The sequence below is a fragment of the Salvelinus fontinalis genome, chromosome 15 (assembly GCF_029448725.1).
Source record: "Salvelinus fontinalis isolate EN_2023a chromosome 15, ASM2944872v1, whole genome shotgun sequence".
Taxonomy (NCBI): Eukaryota; Metazoa; Chordata; class Actinopteri; order Salmoniformes; family Salmonidae; genus Salvelinus; species Salvelinus fontinalis.
The window spans coordinates 7,617,000-7,634,142 of NC_074679.1; the positions used below are offsets into that span (position 1 = coordinate 7,617,000).

Here is a 17,143-nt window from a genome sequence, read left to right on the forward strand (position 1 = left end):
TGGGGAACAGACATATACAACAAAATGTACAATGTGGACCCAGAGGATATCACTTGAAAGTATTCATTAAATAACACGTATGATTAAAAGGAAAGACAAAATTGCAAACAACCATAAATACATGTATTTATATTGACAACATAAAAAGTGGAACTATTCACTGCATGACCTTAAAAATCAACCATATATTAATTTCACATCATACTGATCCTTCAAATAAATACACCTGACCAGCTGTAGGGGGCAGTGGAGTGGTTTCTCTTAGACAAACTTGTCCAAATGAAAACCTTTTCCTGCTTTTTAAAGCCAGTTCTACCTTTTCTTTGCTTGATCTCTAAGGGGAGGCTATTCCATAGACAAATGCCTGTATAGAATAACGGGCTCCTCACAGTACTGTTTACTCTTGGGATTTTACAAGATTTAACACCAGCTCTGGTATTGTAACTGTGGTGGTTATAGACCATATCAATGTGGTTTTTCATATAACCTGGGGCACGATCGTTTAAGTTGGTCCAAGTATCTATTGATTCTTGAAGAATATAACTTAAATGTCTCTTGAGCTTAGTTCAACTGTTGTAGCCAATCAGAACTGAAAATATCAGCTTGTTGTATTTAACAAATATAAACATGGTTAAAACTACATATGGTGAATGGTCACACACCATGCATCCAAAGATCTGTTTGTGAATTTGCCAGTGTGGCGTGAAGAACACATTGCTTCTACTGCTGATTGCCGCTTTAAGCATAGAGCTGGTGATGTTGTATGCAGTCATCCATACTAATAGTGTGATTGTGTGGACAGGGTCCGGGGCGGATGGTGCAGAGGAGATCAAACGCCACACGTTCTTCTCCACCATCGACTGGAACGTGAGTGGGGCCTCCCCTCTAGCACTCATCGCACACTCATACTGTAGTCCTATCAGGACTCATTATCAATCTCATTATCCAATTAGCATTTTTAAATGAATTTTGTCATATGCTTCGGGCGATTCTCAAGTCTCCATTATTTGAACCCTTTCAGAAACTCTTTGAAACTTTTCAGAAACTATTTTAACCCTTTCAGAAACTGTTCCGGCGAGAGATCCCACCACCGTTCAAGCCGGCGGTGGCCCGACCAGACGACACCTTCTACTTCGACTCAGAGTTCACCTCCCGCACACCCAAAGGTAAGAGGTCAAAGTTGACAAGAGTAACTTGTCCTAGCGTGACAAGACAGACCAGGGCTGACAATCTAACCTGACGTAGCAGGTGTAAAAAGCTGACTGAATCTAATCTGACGTAGCAGGCGTCAAAATCTGACAATCGAATCTGACGTGGCAGGCGTCAAAATCTGACAATCGAACCTGACGTAGCAGGTGTAAAAAGCTGACTGAATCGAACCTGACGTAGCAGGCGTCAAAATCTGACAATCGAACCTGGCGTAGCAGGCGTCAAAATCTGACAATCGAATCTGGCGTAGCAGGCGTCAAAATCTGACAATCGAATATGACGTGGCAGGCGTCAATCTGACAATCGAACCTGACGTAGCAGGTGTAAAAAGCTGACTGAATCGAACCTGATGTGGCAGGAGTCAAAATCTGACAATCGAACCTGGCGTAGCAGGCGTCAAAATCTGACAATCGAATCTGGCGTAGCAGGCGTCAAAATCTGACAATCGAACCTGACGTAGCAGGCGTCAAAATCTGACAATCGAACCTGACGTAGCAGGCGTCAAAATCTGACAATGGAACCTGACGTAGCAGGCGTCAATCTGACAATGGAACCTGACGTAGCAGGCGTCAAAATCTGACAATAGAACCTGACGTGGCAGGCGTCAAAATCTGACAATAGAACCTGACGTGGCAGGCGTCAAAATCTGACAATCGAATCTGGCGTAGCAGGCGTCAAAATCTGACAATCGAACCTGGCGTAACAGGCGTCAAAATCTGACAATCGAACCTGACGTAGCAGGCGTCAAAATCTGACAATCGAACCTGACGTAGCAGGCGTCAAAATCTGACAATGGAACCTGACGTGGCAGGCGTCAAAATCTGACAATGGAACCTGACGTGGCAGGCGTCAAAATCTGACAATCGAACCTGACGTGGCAGGCGTCAAAATCAGACAATGGAACCTGACGTGGCAGGCGTCAAAATCTGACAATGGAACCTGACGTGGCAGGCGTCAAAATCTGACAATCGAACCTGGCGTGGCAGGCGTCAAAATCTGACAATCGAACCTGGCGTGGCAGGCGTCAAAATCTGACTGAATCGCACCTGGCGTAGCAGGCGTCAAAATCTGACTGAATCGCACCTGACGTAGCAGGCGTCAAAATCTGACTGAATCGCACCTGACGTAGCAGGCGTCAAAATCTGACTGAATCGCACCTGACGTAGCAGGCGTCAAAATCTGACTGAATCGCACCTGACGTAGCAGGCGTCAAAATCTGACAATGGAACCTGACGTAGCAGGCGTCAAAATCTGACAATGGAACCTGACGTAGCAGGCCCCAAAATCTGACAATCGAACCTGGCGTGGCAGGCGTCAAAATCTGACAATCGAACCTGGCGTGGCAGGCGTCAAAATCTGACTGAATCGCACCTGGCGTAGCAGGCGTCAAAATCTGACTGAATCGCACCTGACGTAGCAGGCGTCAAAATCTGACAATCGCACCTGACGTAGCAGGCGTCAAAATCTGACTGAATCGAACCTGACGTAGCAGGCGTCAAAATCTGACTGAATCGACCCTGACGTAGCAGGCGTCAAAATCTGACTGAATCGAACCTGACGTAGCAGGCGTCAAGACGCCTGAGCGGAGTCCCCACTTCGTTTTTTTTTACGGGAAATGGAAATTACGTGGAAAATACTGTATCCATGAACACGAGAAAGATCCGCTTTTTACCAACACCGCTACGGGTGGACTGAATCAAACAGTTGGTACTTGTCAGCTGCTTACATCACCTTGGAGCACAGTCTAATTTTAGTGTTGTTGTTTTAACTTTAAGGGAGAGTGTATTTAGGTGAATGAAACATATTATAATGCCATTTTGAAGTTTGTCGGCTGGTAACATTTAGTCAAACTAGTACATTTGTGACAAAAAACAAATACTCTTTGGCTCTCCTGTCTGTTTCAGAGTCTGTTTCAAGTGTGTATGATGTTGTGTTCTTGCTCTGATTCCCACAGACTCCCCAGGTGTTCCACCCAGTGCCGGAGCTCACCAGCTCTTCCGTGGCTTCAGCTTCGTCGCCCCGGCCATGCTGGATGAGGAGGGGGCCAAGGAGCCGGCCAAGCCCACACCACACCCAGTGGTCCAGGTCAGCAGTCCATCACAGATGGGAAATGCCTACTATTAATATATAATTATACTATATGCCATTTAGCAGGCGCGTTCTCATTTCTTAAGAAGAGAGAGGGCTATCTGACAGCCAGATGGTTACCTCCCCAAGATCCCCAAGTCTTTTATTGGTGTTTTGAAGGAGAACATGCTCTTTCACTCTCTGACCGCTAGATGGCGATATTTCTCCATCCTACAACACTGTGTCAATCAGTATAATATAATGACAGTGAAAGCCATACTTACTTAGGGCAGATAAGGCTCGGGTTTAATTACTTGGTGGATTTACACTGCACATGTTGTTGAGGAGTAAACCTCTAGTCCAGTTGAATTGCTTGGTTCTAATACCATCAGTATGGATGGAGGTCAAATCAAGCACATCATCCAATGTTTTCTGTGCTTTACCACAACTGTGATGGGGAGTGTGGTTGTGTCTGTGTGAGCTGGATGTGTGATCATGGAATGGTGTGTGTGTGTAGATGGATGAATACATCATAATAGAAGAAAGTATAAAATTAAAATGCATTGATTGTTGTTTGTAAAGGACTGTTGTAGACTGTAGTTCAAACATTATACCATAGATGTGTGTGTGTGTGGTTCATACAGCAACTCCACGGAAAGAACGTGTTGTTCAGCGATGGCTACATGTTGAAGGAGGACATCGGCATGGGCTCTTTCTCCGTTTGCAAGCGCTGCATCCACAAAGCCACCAACACAGAGTACGCTGCCAAGGTCAGAACACTGTAACCTCCCTCTCTGGGTTGAGTCACTCTCCCAAGAACCCCAAGTTCTTATCCATCCACCTTGTGGGTTGCTGAATCCATTTCAAACCAGTAGTTGGACATGACTATTCATTATTTTGACGAAGGTCTTTTTGGAGAGTGCCGTTCTCGTCATTTCTCATCTCGTCTCTGACACCGTCTCCTAATGGAGGATTTATAATATTATTGTTTATTGTCAGGTGATTGACAAGACCATGACAGACCCCTCAGAGGAGATTGAGATCCTGTTGAGATACGGCCAGCACCCCAACATCATCACCCTGAAGGACGTGAGTACACACACATATACACACACACACACACACACACACACACACACACACACACACACCCTGAGCCATCCATCATGTGTTCTCTCCATCTGTCAGGTGTATGACAATGGGAAGCAGGTGTATCTGGTGACAGAGCTGATGAGAGGTGGGGAGCTGCTGGACCGGATCCTCAAACAGAAGGTCTTCTCAGAGCGAGAAGCCAGCTCCGTGCTCCACACCATCACCAAGACTGTAGAATACCTCCACGCACAGGGGGTGAGACGCTCATCTACACACACACACACACACACACACACACACACACACACACACACACACTGTAACAGACTGGTCACTATGGACTTAAACAGTAGTTTGATATTCCTTCTTATTCTTAGTATGTTGTTTTTATTTCCTTTTTCTCTGTGTTCCAATATTCATTCTTTAAAATATACAGTACCAGTCAAAAGTTTGGACACCTAATCATTCAAGGGTTTTTCTGAATTTTTTACTATATTCTACATTGTGCAATAATAGTGAAGACATCACAACTATGAAATAACACTTATGGAATCATGTAGTAACCCCAAAATTATTTTATATTTGAGATTCTTCAAAGTAGCTACGCTTTGCCTTGATGACAGCTTTGCACACTCTTGGCATTCTCTCAACCAGTTTCACCTGGAATGCTTGAAGGAGATCCCACATATGCTGAGCTGCTTTTCCTTCACTCTGCGGTCCTCCTCATCACAAACCATCTCAATTGGGTTGAGGTCAGGTGATTGTGGAGGCCAGGACATCTGATGCAGCACTCCATTACTCTTCTTCTTGGTCAAATAGCCCTTACATATCTTGGAGGTGTGCTGGGTCATTGTCCTTTTGAAAAACAGATGATAGTCCCACTAAGCGCAAACCAGATGGGATGGTGTATCGCTGCAGAATGTTGTGGTAGCCGTGCTGGTTAAGTGTGCCTTGAATTCTAAATAAATCACTGACAGTGTCACCAGAAAAGCACCCCCACACCTCCTCCATGCTTTATGGTGGGAATCACACATGCGGAGATCATCCGTTCGCCTACTCTGAGTCTCACAAAGACACGGAGGTTGGAAACAATCTCAAATTTGTACTCATCAGACCAAAGGACAGATTTCCACCGGTCTAATGACCATTGTTCGTGTTTCTTGGCCCAAACAAGTCTCTTCTTATTATTGGTGTCCTTTTAGTAGTGGTTTCTTAGCAGCAATTCGACCATGCAGGCCTGATTCACAGTCTCCTCTGAACAGTTGATATTGAGATGTCTGTTACTTGAACTCTATTAATTATTTATATGGGCTGCAATTTCTGAGGCTGGTAACTCTAATGAACTTATCCTCTGCAGCAGAGGTAACTCGGGGTCTTTCCTGTGGCGGTCCTCATGAGAGCCAGTTTCATCATAGAGCTTGAAACTTTAAAAGTTCTTGACATTTTCCGGATTGACTGACCTTCATGTATTAAAGTAATGGTGGACTGTCATTTCTCTTTGCTTATTTGAGCTGTTCTTGCCATAATATGGACTTGGTCTTTTACCAAATAGGGCTATCTTCTGTATACAACCCCTACCTTGTCACAACACAACTGATTGGCTCAAAAGCATTAAGAAGGAAAGAAATTACACAAATTAACTTAAACCAGGCACACCTGTTAATTGAAATGCATTCCAAGTGACTACCTCATTAAGATAGTTGAGAGAATGCAAAGCTGTCATCAAGGCAAAGGGTGGCTACTTTGAAGACTTTCAAATATAAAATATATTTTGATTTAACACTTTTTTTGGTTACTACATGATTTTATATGTGTTATTTCATAGTTTTGATGTCTTTGCTATTATTCTACAATGTAGAAAATAGTACAAATAAAGGAAAACCCTTAAATGAGTGGGTGTGTCCAAACTTTTGACTGCTACTGTGTGTGTGTGTATATATATATATATATATATATATATATATTAATAATATATGGCCAATCTCCAACAAGTGAACAGTTGAAGTAGATTATTTTTGCGTTCACATTTAATCTTTACTAATTAATAAATTCTCTCATCCTATCCTCCTTCTCTCTGCTATCCCGTCCTCTCTCCTCTCTTCCTGCCCTACCCCTCCTCTCTTCCTCCCCTCCTCTCTTCCTCCTGTACCTCCCCTCTGCTCTCTTCCCGTACCTCTTATCCTCTCTTCCTCCTCCCCTACCCTCTCCTCTTCGCCAGGTTGTTCACAGGGACCTAAAGCCCAGTAACATCCTTTATGTAGATGAGTCGGGGAACCCTGAGTCTATCCGGATCTGTGACTTTGGTTTTGCCAAGCAGCTGAGAGCTGACAACGGCCTGCTCATGACTCCATGCTACACCGCTAACTTTGTAGCCCCGGAGGTAAGGCCCGTGAGAGAGTGTGTTTGTGATGATGATTAATACATGCATAGCGCATCGATGCCCCCTATCAGGTGATATTTTGGGGGTTTTAATGGAAAATAAACCACAGAGAGATTAGTGATGCACCGATATTACATTTTTGGCCGATACCGATATCCAATATTTTTCTTGCCAACAAAAAAAAACGATATAACATTTTAGCAGCCTTTTAAGCATTCTAGTACAGTTAAATAGTTAACGCACACACATGGACACAGCGGTCTAAGGCACTGCATCTCGGTGCAAGAGGTGTCACTAAAGTCCCTGGTTCGAATCCAGGCTGTATCACATCCGGTCATAATTGGGAGTCCCATAGGGCAGCGCACAATTGGCCCAGCGTCATCCGTGTTTGGCTGCGGTAGGCCGTCATTGTAAATAAGAATTTGTTCTTAACTAACTTGCCCAGTTAAATCAAGGTTACACACACACTGACCAAAATATATATTTTTTGGGCATTTATGCATGTTCCCATTACCAGTGAAACATAATCAAAACCTATTTCTTTCACTTACTTGCTGTGCTGTTTCGTCGTTTCAGTCTCAACCAGGATTTCATCATACATGTCAAGCAGTGAAGTTTCAGCTCTGTCTGTCCATGGCCTCTCTTCCTCGGTGCGCACTGTCACTGTGTCCGTTTCCATCTTGTCCAGCTGTGTCTGTAACATTTCACGTAAATCCTGTTTCTTGTCTGCATCGAAGTAGCGGCCCTGAGCATCGAACATAGCATTGAGCACAGTAAAGAGAGAATGCCACCGACTCACTTGTTCACAGCCTGTGTGGGCAGTTTTGTTGCTGGGGCCCACTGTTGTCAAGGGCAACTGTTTAATTCGCCAATGTGTGCCAGTAAAAACATCCACTTCGTCGGGAAAAGGGGCCATCTTCAATCCACAGAAACTAGTCAGCACTAACGTCACACACTAGCTGCTAGCTAACTGGTTAGCATAGCATTGACAAAGTCAGAATGGGCATGCGCACTCCACTGTTCTGTGACGGAATCGGTGGCGTTAGAATTCCAAATTAGAATACGACTACTACACTGAACAATAATATAAATCAACATGTAAAGTGTTTGTCCCATGAGCTGAAAAAAAGCCCCCAGAAATGTTCCATACGCACATGAAGCTTATCTCAAATTTTGTGCACATTTGTTTACATCCCTGCCAGTTTTGTTGAGCAGGAGTTTCAATGCCATGACAGAGGGTATCACTTCTGCTGCAGGCGCAGTTGATGAGTTTATTTCTCCAGTCAGTTGTTAGAATGGAGCTAGCTAGTGTGTTCAAGTTTCAAACATGTTCTCAAATGCCATTGAAATAGGAGCAACGGTATGAGAACCAGCACATTCATGAGCATGCAATACGACTTCCCTCAGTAGGAAGTCCTCGACGACCCACTGTGCTGACACTCAGCATGCTCACGGGGCTGATATCGCTGATCCAAATGTCAGTCATGAAGCTAATAGCAGTGACTATTACTGTGTACCTCTGGTAGGAGAACTTCTGTCAAATAGTACCAAAAAAAAGTGTACCGGTGCTTGACCAAAGCCAACATCACCCATGACAGAGAACGGTTGATTGTCAAGGGCAATGAATTTTATTATCTTGGCTTTAATTGATTTTGCCTTAGAGTTGTCTCGCTAAAATGTCTTTACTCTTTCAAATGACTGCTCGACTTGTCTGCTGTGTGGATCGAGCAGTCATTGTGGGCTAGTTTAGGTGTGTTGCACGTATAGCGCAACATTTTACATGGCGTCATTACATCATGTACTTATGTTATATAGGTATGTACTTCAGTTTTGACATCTGTTTTGCACATCAGCGTTAAACTAGACATCGGGCCGATACCAATGTTGGCATTTTTCAGATATGGCCAATTCCGATATGTTCACCGATATATTGTGTGTGCGTGTACACTACCGTTCAAAGGTTTGGGGTCACTTAGAAATGTCCTTGTTTTTGAAAGAAAAGCACAAAAAAATTGTCCATTTTAAAATAACATCAAATTGATCAGAAATAGTGTAGATGTTGTAAATGACTATTGTAGCTGGAAACAGCTGATTTAAAAAATAAATACATTTTTTTATGGAATATCTTCATAGGTGTACAGAGGCCCATTATCAGAAACCATCACTCCTGTGTTCCAATGGCACGTTGTTACCTAATCCAAGTTGATCATTGTGAAAGGCTAATTGATCATTAGAAAACCCTTTTAAATTATGTTAGCACAGCTGAAAACTATTCTGATTAAAGAAGAAATAAAACTGGCCTTTAGACTAGTTGAGTATCTTGAGCATCAGAATTTGTGGGTTCGATTATAGGCTCAAAATGGCCAGAAACCAAGACCTTTCTTCTGAAACTCATCAGTCTTTTCTTGTTCTGAGAATGAAGGCTATTCCATGTGAGAAATTGCCAAAAAACTCTAACCAGAATAGAAAGAGGAGTGGGAGGCCCCGGTGCCCAACTGAGCAAGAGGACAAGTACATTAGTGTCTAGTTTGAGAAACAGACGCCTCACAAGTCTTCAACTGGCAGCTTCATTATCTAGTACCAGCAAAACACCAGTCTCAACGTCAACAGTGAAGAGGTGACTCTGGGATGATGACCTTCTAGGCCCGGACTTGAACCCGGTCTAACATCTCTGTAGAGACCTGAAAATAGCTGTGCAGCAACACTCCCCATTCAACTTGACAGAGCTTGAGAGGATCTGCAGAGAATAATGGGGAAAATTCCCCAAATACAGATGTGCCAAGCTTGTAGCATCATACGCAAGAAGACTTGAGGCTGTAAACACTGCCAAAGGTGCTTCAACAAAGTACAGAATAAAGGGTCTGAATACTTATGTAAATGTGATATTTTAGTATGTATGTATAGTTTCTGAAGGCACTGTATGGTCTAGCAATTGATTGGTGGTCTAATTCCACAAAGAGGGCGAGCAATTTCTCTGTTTAGCATTCCCCATAGCAAACCATGTCATTGAGTAACATGGCAATGTTTTACCCTCAACCCGGTCCATAGCACTGAGGTGACACAGTAAATCCTTCCCCTCATTCTTTCTTCAAGATGGCGATTTCAGAAATGTATTGAATGACCTTTCCAATCCATCAGAGACCTGAAAGACGGTTCATTGTTTCAATTGAAACTTTCACCCAAGGTCTATTTCGCCTGCGTCAAGAGTATTTGGGGTATGTTGAGACACATCCATCTTAAGATAACTAAATATGTATGCATCGACATGACCATTGCCATATAGATCGTTAAACATGTTTAAAGTCACGGGATCTACCGTTTTTGATGTTGCAGTTCGCGGAAATAGGAGGAAGCCGTCCATGAGCTCTGTGCGATAGGGGGCATCGATAGGCTAGCATCCTTGTCAACGCACTTTATTGCCTTTGGGTGTACAGCTCTACCCAGGTGATGCATGGTGGACAGTGTTGTGACCTAATGCTGTGTGGGTTCTAGGTGTTAAAGCGTCAGGGCTATGACGAGGGCTGTGACATATGGAGTCTGGGAGTGTTGTTGTACACCATGCTGGCTGGGTAAGGAACACACGACATGCCAGTCATACAGCTGTGCACTGTATCCCACTCCAACAAAATGTCATGTTCTCACTCACTTACACATATACATACACATTCATTCTCATTTGATTGGTGCTCTCTCCCTCCCTCCCCCCTCAGTTTCACGCCGTTTGCCAACGGGCCCGAGGACACTCCAGATGAGATCCTGAGCAGGATAGGCAGTGGTCACTTCACCCTGACTGGAGGCAACTGGGACGCCGTGTCGGAAGCAGCGAAGGTACTGTAGGACTGACTAGGACTTGCTGGGTGACATAACTTTTCATGTGATCGTGCCGACCTGAACTGTGCTGGCTTTTATATTTTCTTTTCGCAATGTAGTGAAGTGGAACAATGACTAAATGTATTTCTGTTTGGATTTCAAGGATAGAGATACAGTGTATATAATTTAAAACTCATCTAACCTCCCAGCTATGTGTCTTCATAGGACCTGGTGTCTAAGATGCTTCACGTGGACCCCCACCAGCGGCTGACCGCAATGCAGGTTCTCAAGCACCCCTGGATCGTCCAGAGGGACAAGCTATCCAACAGCCAGCTGCAGCACCAGGATGCCAAGCTAGTCAAGGTACTAGACTCATACTATACTGTAAACCAGTGGTTACCAAATGGGTCAATCGCGATTGACTGGTCGATCGTCAGTAGTTTTGAAACACCATGACCATCAGATGCAGGTACCATCAGTCCAATAAATAAAATGATTTCAATTTATGCTCAGCTGTGCTTCCCATGGCTGAGCAGCCGCACACAAGCCTAAGATCACCATGCGCAATGCCAAGCGTCGGCTGGAGTGGTGTAAAGCTCGCTGCCATTGGACCCTGGCGCAGTGGAAACACGTTCTCTGGAGTGATGAATCACACTTCCCCATCTGGCAGTCTGATGGACGAATCTGGGTTTGGCGGATGCCAGGAGAACGCTACCTTCCCCAATGCATAGTGCCACCTGTAAAGTTTGGTGAAGGAGGAATAATGGTCTGGGGCTGTTTTTCATGGTTCGGGCTAGGCCCCTTAGTTCCAGTGAAGGGAAATCTTAACGTTACATCATACAATTCTAGACGATTCTGTGCTTCCAACTTTGTGGCAACAGTTTGGGAAGGCCTTTTCCTGTTTCAGCATGACAATACCCCTGTGCACAAAGCAAGGTCCATACAGAAATGGTTTGTCAAGATCGGTGTGGAAGAACTTTACTGGCATGCACAGAGCCCTGATCTCAACCCAATCGAACACCTTTGGAATGAATTTGAAATCCGACTGCGAGCCAGGTCTAATCTCCCAACATCAGTGCCTGACCTTACTAATGCTCATGTTGCTGAATGGAAGCAAGTCCCTGCAGCAATGTTCCAACATCTAGTGGAAAGCCTTCCCAGAAGATTGGAGGCTGTTATAGCTGCAAAGGAGGGACCAACTCCATATTAATACCCATGATTTTGTAATGTGATGTTCGACGAGCACATGCCAAACATACTGTTAGCCATGTCGTGTATTTCTGGTGGACTCCGAAAAGTTGGCATTAGAGCGCCATGTTGCACACGCATTGTCAATTGTTCTGCCAATAGCACTATGTGACCTAACTTTTTAATTGCTGCAACTATATTTGTCCTCAACTGTTGTCTTAACATTGCACTACCTCTTCTCTTCCCACAGGGGGCGATGGCTGCCACCTACTCTGCCTTGAAGAGCTCCCAGCCCACCCCGGAGCTCAAGTCCATCGAGTCGTCCTTCCTGGCCCAGCGACGTGTCAAGAAGCTCCCCTCCACCTCTCTGTAGATCCACCAGAGAGAGACCATGAACACCCCCAGACTCTAGCTAGAACGTCAGCCAGTACAGGAACAAGTCACGGGACTGAAGAGACCAGTAGATCCCCTCTATCTAACCAGCCAAGGACCACTGATCACTCTACTGCCGTCTCCTCCCCTGGCAGTGATATCACTACTCTGCTGTAGTCCCTTCCTCTGCCAACGATATCACTACTCTGCTGTAGTCCCTTCCTCTGCCAACGATATCACTACTCTGCTGTAGTCCCTTCCTCTGCCAACGATATCACTACTCTGCTGTAGTCCCTTCCTCTGCCAACGATATCACTACTCTGCTGTAGTCCCTTCCTCTGCCAACGATATCACTACTCTGCTGTAGTCCCTTCCTCTGCCAACGATATCACTACTCTGCTGTAGTCCCTTCCTCTGCCAACGATATCACTACTCTGCTATAGTCCCTTCACCTGCCAACGATTTCACTACTCTGCTGTAGTCCCCTGCCCTGCCAACAATTTCACTACTCTGCTGTAGTACCCTGCCAGTGATATCACTACTCTGCTGTAGTCCCCTGCCAGTGATATCACTACTCTGCTGTAGTCCCCTGCCCTGCCAGTGATATCACTACTCTGCTGTAGTCCCTTGCCAGTGATATCACTACTCTGCTGTAGTCCCTTGCCAGTGATGTCACTACTCTGCTGTAGTCCCTTGCCAGTGATGTCACTACTCTGCTGTAGTCCCCTGCCAGTGATGTCACTACTCTACTGTAGTCCCCTGCCAGTGATATCACTACTCTGCTGTAGTCCCCTGCCCTGCCAGTGATATCACTACTCTGCTGTAGTCCCCTGCCCTGCCAGTGATATCACTACTGTGCTGTAGTCCCCTGCCCTGCCAGTGATATCACTACTCTGCTGTAGTCCCCTGCCAGTGATATCACTACTCTGCTGTAGTCCCCTGCCAGTGATATCACTACTCTACTGTAGTCCCCTGCCAGTGATATCACTACTCTGCTGTAGTCCCCTGCCAGTGATATCACTACTCTGCTGTAGTCCCCTGCCAGTGATGTCACTACTCTACTGTAGTCCCCTGCCAGTGATGTCACTACTCTACTGTAGTCCCCTGCCAGTGATGTCACTACTCTACTGTAGTCCCCTGCCAGTGATATCACTACTCTACTGTAGTCCCCTGCCAGTGATATCACTACTCTGCTGTAGTTCCCTGCCAGTGATATCACTACTCTGCTGTAGTCCCCTGCCAGTGATATCACTACACTGCTGTAGTCCCCTGCCAGTGATATCACTACTCTGCTGTAGTCCCCTGCCAGTGATATCAGTAGTTTCTCTTTCCTCTTGGATGGGCATCTGGGCATGGTCACTTGATGTCAATCAACCTGGACAAGCAACAAGACATGGTAGGGGATGAGGGTGCAGTGGGGTAGGGGCAGGTTATGGCAAATTTGTTAGCAGTATATTTTGGATAAGAGGTGTGTGTGTGTGTGTGTGTGAGAGTTTGTGAGACAACCTGCTACCACAGAGGACGTTGATGACCATTGAGGATGTTTCGGTTGTGTTTTTGTTTTGCGGTCATTTTGATTGGCTCTTCATCTCCCCTCAGCATCGCTGTGATTGGCTGTCGCTTAACTCTCTGCATGTCTGTCTGTTTGGTGTCGTTCTCTCTCCAATTGATCAGCTTGCCAAATCGATTTGTTTGTTTTTGCTGTTTTACCATTGAAAGCTGGAAGGGACAATGGCACAAAACGAGATCACAGTCCATCACTATCATTTTCCTACATTTTGAATGAACATTAAAAGAAAAAAAAAACATTTTGCCATAAATGCCTCTCGTTTTTGAGACTATACCTTAATAACTAGGAATTGTGGGTAATGTAGTCAATGCTAATGTTTTTTCTAGGCCGAATGTCTCACTCTCCATTGCATGACTTGCAGTGCGTGTAGTCCAGGGAAGGGTGCAGAAAGTTGTTTGCATGGTCTGGTGCAGTGTGGCGTCATGTTGCTTTGTCCTTCTCTTATCTGCACTTTTCTTGGTGACATTGCCGATTCTGAGAAGAAAAGATTTGAGATATGGCCAAATATGTTTATTGTAAAAAAAAAAAAAAGAAAAAAAAAGAAGAGAAATAATATCTGTAATGCCACTAACAAGGTGGAATGTTGAAGTCTTTTTTCCCCCCTTTATTTTCATTGTGTTTTCTTCTTGGATATGCGTATTTTGAATCATCTTTCTTGTATTTGTTTTTGTTGTTGAAAGGCATGTTGAACACGCACACACACTGTTGGAGCGTCCATGATGGACACTGTTGGAGCGTCCATGATGGACACTGTTGGAGCGTCCATGATGGACACTGTTGGAGCGTCCATGATGGACTCTTTCCCACAGCCCCCCTCTCTCTCTGTGTTTCAATGTCAAGTATGGTGAGAGTGATTGTCAAAACGATTTTGCTGAGCACTCAAATGCACTCTCTCCCATAAAGATATTCTCCGGTACTTTTGTATACTTTTTAACCAGTAGTTCTGAAAAGTAGCGCCCACGAGCCAAACATGGTCCCCGAAAATTGCCTACCACGTCATTGCTCTCTCTCTCTCTTGCTCTGCTGGGTGTGCTTCTTGCTAGTTGTCAGTCAAATGGTAAGGGGCTGAAGCTCATTGGCTGAAACTCAAATTAATAGGGGGCTGGCCCACGTGCAGGTAAATGTAGGGAAAATGGTGCTGCACAGCTTCCAGAAAACTGTCGCTTTCAAACTCGGGATTTCGTGGCTAATTGAGGTAAGACCGTAATTCTGCTCATAGATTATACATGTATGAACTACACATTGACACATCCAGCCCAAAGCGGGAGGATTAAAAAATACTTACTAGTCGCCAAAGTACCCGAGCATGTCTTTAAGGTCTCTGTAAAGTATATATTTTTAAATTTTACTTAGACAATCCTTGACAGGAATATTTTTTTGTTATTTTCTGATTTGATTGGCCTGTCTGTTGGTCTTAATCAGGACATAAAGTAAATGTCCACAGGTCCTTTCTGTCTCCTGTTCAGTTTGACATTGTCTGAGTAGAAGTGCCGATCTAGGATCTGTCCGTATCTTATTCTATACAGACACAGCTATCTAACAGACACAACTGATCCTGGATCCGCACTCCTACTCTGAGACGCATTGTGGATACGGGCCGTGGACTCTAGTACAGTATAGGTCACAACAACGTCTTTCTTGACTAGAGGTTCCTATGGGATAGTACACGTTTGCGTGGCTAAGTTTTTTTTTTTTTTTTTTTTGGTAGCTTTTAAATTCCTTAAGGGCCGAATTCCTAGACACAGTATCTGCATTGAACATGCTTTTTAGTCTAGGACTTGTCCGGGAAACTGGCCCCTGCGCCTACAGCATAAAGAGCCTGTAAGTTTGTGTAGGCTTGGATCTTTAGTCTTAGATATGTGATGCATATCTGTAGAAAGGTTGGGATAACTCTTTCTATGGGGAAACGCATTATTAAGAAGAAACAGATCAAGATGAAGAAAGGAACATTTGACTAAAATAAGAAATAACAGTTCCCGCCCACTGGGGCTCCTCGTAGTAACAGTAACCCTTCTGCTATAGTAGCACAGTGACATTGCTACAGTTGCCAAGAATGAAAACCCCTTTCATCTCAAATCAAGTGGAATACATAGTTATGTTTATTATTTTTTTTAAATCAAGTTCTTTATAGCGTTTTAATTGTTTTATTTAACCTTTATTTAACTAGGCAAGTCAGTTAATAAGAACAAATTCTTATTTAAAATCACAGCCTACCGGGGAACAGTGGGTTATAACTGCCTTGTTCAACGGCAGAACGAGCTACTAAGGTTGGGATTAAATGTTTAATTTACTATGATATTTACCTCCTTTTGTCTGTTCTATTTTGTTGTACCTTTCCTTATAAGGGTCCATAAACACTTCTCGTGGCAAAAACACGATTCACCAATGAATTGCAACCTAACTCCGACACGTCCCATGATTCTGCCATCTAGAACCAATGAAATGACATCTTTGCTGCCATCGTTTTTTGTTGTTGTTGCCACGACCAGTGTGTTTGGACCCTGAAGTGGGAGCTTTCATTGGTATGGAACTATTCTATGTGTTTGTTCCTCTTGCTTTGTATTGCCTTCCTTCCTGGTTTTCCATGTGGGATGGGGGTAGTTCACCCTCTTCTGCCATTGCAGCAGTGGCGATTCAGGCCTATAGGGAGTTCTGATGAGATGCCTATCTATTAAAACACTTTTCTCTGCGCTGATCGAAGACTGCTCTGTGTCAGCTTTAACATTTTCTGTCGTATGTGCAGGTACGTGGACTTTAATAATATGATAAAAACAGCACGTCTTGGATACAACCAACATTGCAAATACTGTGGGAAAGGGTTTTTGCAAAATCCTTTCAAATGGGACTTGTACGTGGTCCCATATGCTTGTGTCTGTAGGGTTTTATACAATTTTCATGGACTAACCCCTTTAGCATAGCACCCCGTATTATTGGCATATTCAACAGCGTTTAAGAAATATATTACCTTCAACAGTGTTATCTTGTGATCAAGCCATCAATGTTTTTGTAATTATTGGTGTCGTAAAAATGTTAGCTAACGGGTTAGCAATTAGTAGCATTTTCACTGAAATGTCAAATATGCTGTCAGCTTTTTGATAATCGGTTTACCCAATAACAAAAAAAGTCCTGTATTATCAGCATATGGTCCCCAATTATTGGCCACCTTACTATTTTGTTAAAAAAGACGACCTTGAAATGCGAAGTATTTACTGGATAGTTGGCTAGCCTTCTGGTAAAAAAAAAATTGTTGCCTGAAATCCGTTATCTATATTTCAGAGGTAAAAAAATGTGATATTAAATGACGTGGGGTCTGTCGCGCAGTCGAATTTTACAATATACAGCGTGTTCCACAAAGTGTGTGTGTGTAACTTTTTTGAAAACTCTCAACTTAAATTGCAATGAAAATCGGTGGTCAGCTTGCTAGAATGGTATCTGTCGTGAAATGTGCCGTTAGT

At 44.0% G+C, this 17,143-nt stretch overlaps 2 protein-coding genes across 7 annotated transcripts in view; one reads left to right on the forward strand and one right to left on the reverse strand.

Moving 5' to 3' along the window:
* The window catches only part of LOC129811358 (uncharacterized), a 90,465-nt gene extending 82,744 nt beyond the window's left edge, over positions 1 to 7,721 (reverse strand). The window contains exons 1-2 of one of the 2 annotated variants that reach the window (XR_008752869.1): positions 7,300 to 7,721; positions 4,547 to 4,636 (exon numbers count right to left, since the gene is read on the reverse strand). The gene's annotated coding sequence lies outside the window, so the exon portion shown is untranslated. Of the gene's footprint in view, positions 1 to 4,546; positions 4,637 to 7,299 lie in introns of those variants that run through there. The other variant, XM_055862597.1, reaches the window with a different exon arrangement.
* Positions 1 to 16,383, forward strand: part of LOC129811357 (ribosomal protein S6 kinase 2 alpha-like) — a 110,598-nt gene extending 94,215 nt beyond the window's left edge. For all 5 annotated transcript variants that reach the window (XM_055862595.1, XM_055862592.1, XM_055862594.1 and 2 more), the window contains 11 exons: positions 803 to 867; positions 1,064 to 1,166; positions 3,164 to 3,294; positions 3,921 to 4,046; positions 4,276 to 4,365; positions 4,465 to 4,623; positions 6,587 to 6,748; positions 10,241 to 10,317; positions 10,459 to 10,576; positions 10,784 to 10,921; positions 11,997 to 16,383. In XM_055862595.1, the coding sequence (XP_055718570.1) occupies positions 803 to 867; positions 1,064 to 1,166; positions 3,164 to 3,294; positions 3,921 to 4,046; positions 4,276 to 4,365; positions 4,465 to 4,623; positions 6,587 to 6,748; positions 10,241 to 10,317; positions 10,459 to 10,576; positions 10,784 to 10,921; positions 11,997 to 12,119 (1,292 nt within the window). In that variant the 3' untranslated portion in view covers positions 12,120 to 16,383. The remainder of the gene's footprint in view (positions 1 to 802; positions 868 to 1,063; positions 1,167 to 3,163; positions 3,295 to 3,920; positions 4,047 to 4,275; positions 4,366 to 4,464; positions 4,624 to 6,586; positions 6,749 to 10,240; positions 10,318 to 10,458; positions 10,577 to 10,783; positions 10,922 to 11,996) is intronic.
* Positions 16,384 to 17,143: the final 760 nt, after the last annotated feature.